The sequence below is a fragment of the Melospiza melodia genome, unplaced genomic scaffold (genome assembly GCF_035770615.1).
Source record: "Melospiza melodia melodia isolate bMelMel2 unplaced genomic scaffold, bMelMel2.pri scaffold_18, whole genome shotgun sequence".
Lineage (NCBI taxonomy): Eukaryota > Metazoa > Chordata > Aves > Passeriformes > Passerellidae > Melospiza > Melospiza melodia.
The window spans coordinates 7,588,691-7,595,928 of NW_026948525.1; the positions used below are offsets into that span (position 1 = coordinate 7,588,691).

The 7,238-nt window shown below is 50.2% G+C and overlaps 1 protein-coding gene across 1 annotated transcript; it reads left to right on the forward strand.

Moving 5' to 3' along the window:
* Positions 1-4,762: 4,762 nt before the first annotated feature.
* Positions 4,763-6,518, forward strand: LOC134433353 (olfactory receptor 14J1-like; the record flags this gene model as incomplete). The annotated part of the gene is made up of 2 exons (XM_063182209.1): positions 4,763-5,224; positions 6,477-6,518. Coding segments are annotated over 2 exons (504 nt in total), but the record flags the coding sequence as incomplete, so codon positions are not given.
* Positions 6,519-7,238: the final 720 nt, after the last annotated feature.

Here is a 7,238-nt window from a genome sequence, read left to right on the forward strand (position 1 = left end):
GATACTGCCCCTCATACCGTGCTCGACTTCTCCATGTTTATTGTTTTTCACCCTGTAATTAAAGTTATTTTTGGGAAACTCCATCGAACCCACTCATTCCATTTTTGCCACCCTTGCCCTGCTGAAGTCAGGGACTCAGAGAGGTTTGTCGCAGCCACCCTCATTGTGACATTTGGGACCCGAACAGGCACCATGACATTCAGGGCTCCCTTTGTCAGTCATGTCAGCTGGGGTTAGCTGATGGATAGGTCAGTGCTCCCCGGGATTTTGAATTGTGCAGGCCTGGCGGATTCATTGTTGCTTCGAGGGACCTCGGCCTGGGATCGGCAGGGGCAAAAATGGTTTCACCTGCATAGGATTTCAGGTGGGTTTGGGGAAATGCAAGACATTTATTGCCCATTTTGCCACTGTGTTTTTACAATATGCACCCAAGTCCCATTATTTATTTGGTGTGCTCTGGTGGCTGTTGCCCCTAAGGTGGAGAAGGAGAAAAATGTGCAGCCAGATGTCCAAAGTAGAAAGGAGCTTATATGGATGCTTTAAGCTAATTCTAACAGATCGTGACAAAATATTTTCAAAGAACAAATTAAAATCAATCATGAGGTGGATCATTAAAAATTTTACAGATGCCTTTGCTGATGAAATTCATACCACTGAATTTTAGGGCTCAGTGGGACTTAAACTGTACAATCTTTCGATCCAAAGGGAGCCTATTGCAGCCCACATGCTCCCCATCTTCCATACCATCCTTGAGACCCTTCACCAGCACGCAGTGTCTCAAAAACTCAATCCGTTGGTCACTCCTAACTCAGGACCTCCCCTCAAACATGCCTTTCTCAGACCTTCCACAATGGTCCAAAATGGCAATGGCCTCGTGGTCTTGGAATATCATGCCCTGGAGACTCAAGATGGAAGGAGCCTGAACGTGGCTTGGGAGCCGGATCATCCTCCCTCCATCTTGGCTCCTCCACTTCCTACTACCACAACCTTCTCTTCCGCCCTGAACAAACCTCCAGACTCCATCCCCACAACTGTGGGTCATGTCCCTACTGTAAATCATTCCACTTTCACCCTGGGCAATGCCTCCAGAACTCTACCCTGGAAGTCTGCCATCATAAATGAAGGCCCTTCCTCCCCAACACTTGACAAAATGGCAGTGCCATTTGCCTCACCCTCCGGCAACAATATAATCCCATGGTCACAGATACTAAACCCAACTGTCACACTATTTCTAATCCAAATGTTTCTCCTCCAAGTTATTCTTCCTCCCTGGAAGACAGTTTGGATTCCCCAGAGCCACCTTTCCCCTCAACCCCAGAAAGTCCCCAGGAAAGGATTCGGAAGGGAGCAGTTAAGGAAGGACACTGGCAAAGAGTCTCAAAACCCCTCATTGCCCCCGTATGTTATGAAAGAAGGGGGCAGAATCCCAGGTATCAGCCATTGGTTTACAGGGAAATCAAGGATCTGTGTAGGGCAGCTAAAGACCATAGGAAGGACTTACTTTGTTTTAATGGCCTAATGAGGGCCATGTTTACAGCACATTGTAACTCCCTATGATTTAAAATATATTATGACCATGTTGTTGTGTCCTACAGAATACACCCTGTGGGAAGGGGGATGGAAGTGTTTACTAAATCAATTAATAGTAGACTATGCTAATAATGAGGCAAGGGTGGAATTGGCAATCAACCATCTAGCTTGAGAAGGACAGCAAAGCCGACCAGATGATCAAGCAGCAGGTGTCCCCAGAGAAGTATTGGATGATATCAAAGAGATGGTTTTGCAAGCTTTAATCCAGGTATCGCATCATAGTACCCCAAATTTGGACTACCTTGGGTGGCTGCAGCTAAAGCTTTAGGACAAGCAGACCATCTTGGGTGCCTGTTAAGTAAGCAAACCAATGCTACTCCCTCACATTGAGTGGCCTGCTCTCAGACATAGAGACCATCAGACATGCCACCTTGCAGAACAGTGACTGAGTTTTTACGCTGGGCACATGGGCATGGCTGTGTAGAGTCTGAGGGCATGTGTTGCATGAACCTCTCCAGCCACAGTGAGTCAATCCACAAGAGCATTCAAGTACTGAATGAAGAGTTCAAGAAGCTCCAAGTGGAAAACAAAGACTGGGTCAATGAACTCTTCCAATCCAAGGGACTAAAGGGTTGGATGATGTCTATCTAAAACAGGACATTTAATTTTCTGAGCTGTTGTTGTATTGTTAATTGTCTCATGTTTGTTTGGATGCTTTCAGAAAGCCTTACAAAATTCTTTCAGTTCCATCTTGGTCTTAAAACAGAAAGCGGGAAGGTACCCAACACAGGCTACTCATGGACTCCTTGGAGGAGAGAACTGCAGGTCAGGATGGCACAAAATCCTCTCAGAGACTCAGTGTGGGCAAGGAACTCCTTAAAATTACCTAAAAGTATTCTTAAATCCATAAAGTACATTAAAAACCTCAAGTATCTAAAGCCATTAATGAGCCCCACTGAGTGTCAATACAAAGCTCTCCAGGGACTTGTTAAAGCAGATAATTGGGGCCATGATTGCCCAAACCTCTCACAGAGTCTGTATCAAAAGGGAAACACCAAGTACCTTAAAATAACTGAAGTACCCTGAAGTACTAATGAGCCCCAATAAGTGTTGTTACTGACAAAGCCTCTCCAGGGATTAATTAAAGCAGATAAATGGAGGCCATGATTGCACAAACCTCTCAGAGACTCCAAGGCAAAAGCCAAACCCAAAGTCCTTTGAAAAACCTGCAGTCCCTACAGGGAGCATTAAGGAGCCCCCAGGGCCATTTCTGAGTAAGGCTCCCCAGGGACTCCTTCCAGCAGATCCTTGAGGCCACTAGGATTTGGGCTGGGTGGATGCTGAGGGCAGGACAAGGCGCTGACAGTGCCCAGCTCGGCTGGGGCTGTGCCAGGAGGCCCCAGGGCCTGAGGACAAGGTGTCTCCTCACAGCCCTTGGTGGCACAGACCCTGCTGTGCCCCAGGGCACCAAGACTTGGCTTCTCCTTGTCCCCAACTGTCATCACTGCCTCCAGTTCTCTGCTCTGCCTGGGGCCTGGGGACACTTTCTCAGTTGTGTCCCTCAGTGGGACCCATTAAAAGTCCAAGAAAGTTTGGAGTTGGATTCTGACTTGGATTTCTGGAGAAGTTTCTTCAGCTCCCTCTCAGGGTCTGATGTTCAGGCCCTGAGCACAAAGCTCCAGAGGCTCATTAATGTCCTGGTGCTGTGTCTGTGCTGATGAGCTGGGCTGGGCTGCTGGCACAGAGGCAGCTCCTGGTAACCAAGAGGAGCTTCAAAACACATTTCTCTCGATGAGCAGCTTTTCTCCAGCCCAGCAGGGCTGGGGCACTGCCTGCAGCCACACCAGACACAGCACAGAGGCACAGAGAGCTTCAATCAGTGAGGGCTTGGAAGGTGCTGAGAAGTGCCTGGGGCAGAATCACTGACAGCCCTTGGCACAGGAACCTCTGGGTGCAGGACAATGCAGCTGCAGCTCCTGGAGCCATCTCCTAAAGCTGGAACATCCCAATGCCTGCAGACTCTGTGAGTACATTCTCTGATTGTCTCTTGTGTAGAGCAGCCAGGGGTGCCCAGGGCTGTCCTGCAGAGCAGGGTCCTGCAGCCCAGGGTGCTGTGCTGGGGCAGGGACTCTGCTGCCTGCCAGGGACAGCTCTCAGCCATCCCTGGCAGCTGCTCCCAGCACTGGGGGACAAGGTCTGGGTGGGAGGAGACAGCTGGTAAGGCTTAGAAGTGTTTTCTTTTTGTGGTGAGGATGCTGCATTGTTCAGGACTGCTCCCAGCATGACATTTAGCTGTACAATATTTCCAAGTAGGTTATACAGGGAGCACAGCAAGGCTGGGGCTGCATAAATTGGAAAATCTTGCTTTTTTAATCTACAGCTTTCTGTTGCCAGGATGAAAAATTGCACATTGATATTAATCTCTCAGTTAAGATTCAGAAAAAGAAAATAGCTTTTTCTCAGATCTTACTATGCCAGGCAGTGACAGAAACCTGCACAGGGCCCCCTAGAAGCTGCATCAGTTTTGCTTTTTCAGCCTCCTCAGGGTTGCTCTGACAGAGCCATCAGAGCCTGGAGAGCCAGAGCTGCCCCTGGGCAGTGCCAGAGCTGGGAGGGTTCTGCAGGGCAGAGCTGAGCCCCCAGGGCTAGGCTGGACTCTGGCAGCACTGGCAGGGCCCAGCCCTGAGCACAGGGAAGCAGCTGCTGGCAGGGACAGCTCCAGGCAGCAGAACCCTGGGCAGACAGTGGGGGAAAAATGCCCCCAGGCTGTGCTGGGATATTTAAAGTAATCTCCAAACCCAAGTATTCCATGAATACTTTTCTTACAGATCCCCATGCCAAGACAAAGAAAATGTCCAACAGCAGCTCCATCAGTCACTTCCTCCTGCTGGCATTGGCAGACACACGGCAGCTGCAGCTCCTGCACTTCTGCCTCTTGCTGGGCATCTCCCTGGCTGCCCTCCTGGGCAACAGCCTCATCATCAGCGCCGTAGCCTGCGGCCACCACCTGCACACACCCATGTTCTTCTTCCTGCTCAACCTGGCCCTCAGCGACCTGGGCTCCATCTGCACCACTGTTCCCAAAGCCATGCACAATTCCCTCTGGGACACCAGGAACATCTCCTACTCAGGATGTGCTGCACAGGTATTTTTCTTTGTGTTCTTCATCTCAGCAGAGCTTTCCCTCCTGACCATCATGTGCTACGACCGCTACGTGTCCATCTGCAAACCCCTGCACTACGGGACCCTCATGGGCAGCAGAGCTTGTGCCCACATGGCAGCAGCTGCCTGGGTCAGTGCCTTTCTCTATTCACTGCTGCACACAGCCAATACATTTTCCCTGCCCCTGTGCCATGGCAATGCCCTGGGCCAGTTCTTCTGTGAAATCCCACAAATCCTCAAGCTCTCCTGCTACAAATCCCACCTCAGGGAACTTGGGCTCATTGCAGTTAGTGTCTGTTTAGCTTTTGGTTGTTTTGTGTTCGTTGTTTTCTCCTATGTGCAGATCTTCAGGGCTGTGCTGAGGATCCCCTCTGAGCAGGGACGGCACAAAGCTTTTTCCACCTGCCTCCCTCACCTGGCCGTGCTCTCCCTGTTTGTTAGCACTGCAGCCTTTGCCTACCTGAAGCCCCCCTCCATCTCCTCCAAATCCCTGGATCTGGCCCTGTCAATTCTGTACTCAGTGGTGCCTCCAGCCCTGAACCCGCTCATCTACAGCCTGAGGAACCAGGAGCTCAAGGCTGAAGTGTGGAGACTGATTACTGGATGCTTTCAGGAACATTAATTTGATGGCCAATTTCTGCAAACCACTTGTAATAGAAGTCATCTTATTGTTGGTTTGACTGTAGGTTTTTTTTTTCCTTTATATTAGTTTTCTCATATTGTCCACAAATAAATGTCTTTGTTTGTGCCATTTCTCATTTTGTTTCTCTCCACCTTCCATGTGGCCACAGACTTTGTCAATGAGGGGTTGCGCTCTGGGTGACTTTAAAGGAAATAAAGGATGTCCTAGCCAAGTTTTCTGAAGAGATGCCCTTTTGTTGCCTTCTCTGGAGCTGCAGCATCAATGTCTGTGTGCAGAGCTGGGGGCAGATCAGAGCTGGCTCAGCAGCTGTGCCCAGCTGCAGCAGCACTTGGTGTTGCCAGTGCTGCTGCCATGGCCCTGCCCCGCTGCCCTGGTGGCCCTGGTGTTGCTTTGGGCCTGAGTGCTCTCGGGGCCGGGGACAGCCCTGGGGGTGGCAGTGCTGGGGCTGCAGCAGGGACAGGGCAAGTAATATAAATAATTTGTAATATAAATCATCTTGGATAGTTCTTCTGGATTTGTCCTTTTTTCCCTGTATTTTAATTTTTTATTATTGTCAACAAAGTAAAACCATTGTTTGTACCATATCTCATTCTGTTTCTCTGCACCTTCCCTGTGTCCACAGACTGTGTCAATGAGGGGCTGTGCTCTTGGTGTCTTCAAAGGAGCTAAATGATCTCCCAGCAAAGTTTTCTGCAGTGATCCCCTTGTGTTCCCTTCTCTGGAGCTGCAGCAGCAATGTCTGAGTGCAGAGCTGGGGGCCAGATCAGTGCTGAGTCCATCAGCTCTGATCCTGCTGGCCACACCATTCCTGATCCAGGCCAGGAGCCTGGCCTTCTTGCCCAGCTGGGCACACTGCTGGCTCATGTCCAGCCTGCTGTCCAACAGTGCCCCAGGTCCCTTTCTGCCTGGCTGCTCTCCAGCCACTCTGTCCCCAGCCTGTAGCACTGCAGGGGTGGTTCTGGCCAAAGTGCAGGACCTGGCACTTGGACTTGTTAAACCTCACCTTGTTGGATTTGGGCCCTGGATCCAGCCTGTCCAGGTCCCTGTGCAGAGCCCTCCTACCCTCCAGCAGATCCACACTCACACCCAGCTTGGTGTCATCTGCAAATTTGCTGATGCTGGACTCAGTCTTCTCATGCAGATCATCAGTGCGGATATTGAAGTTCACGCTGGCTGGCTCTGATCCCTCGGCCATCCTGTGGGTGCCCTGTGATGGCACTCAGGGTGATCTGTTCCATAACCTTGCTGGGCACCCAGGTCAGGCTGACAGGCCTGGAGTTCCCCAGCTCCTCCTTCCAGTCCTTCTTGGGGATGGGCTCTCATTGGCACCTCCAGTGCTCTGGGCCCTCCCTGCTGAGCCAGGACTGATGGTAAATGATGGAGAGCAGCTTGGGGAGCTCATCCACCAGCGCCCTTATCCCCCTGGGATGGATCCCATCTGGTCCCAGAGACACCTGTGAGCATCTGAGGGGCTCAGCAGGTCCCCAGCTGCTTCCTCCTGGATTACAGTGTGGCTGTTCTGCTCCCTGTGCCCATCCACCAGCTCAGGAGAACACTTTTCTTGAGGTAAACCTGTCCTAATATTGAAAATTGAGACAAAGAAGGTGTTAAGTAGGTCAGCCTTTTCCTTATCTTTAGTTATTATATTCTCCACTGCATCCAATAAAGAGTAGAGGTTCTCCTTATCCCTCTCTTTGGTTTATTTTTTTTTATAAAAATATATTGCATTTATTTACAGCAGCTGCCAGGTTAAGTTCTCATTGAGTTTTCATGTCTCAGCTTTTCTTTCTGCTTAACCTAGCAAGCTCCTTAAACATTTCTTAAGTTGCCTGACCTTCTGTCCAAAGTTGATGATCTCTCTTTTTTCCCCTGAGTTTCCGCAAAAGCTCCATGGCCAGCCAGG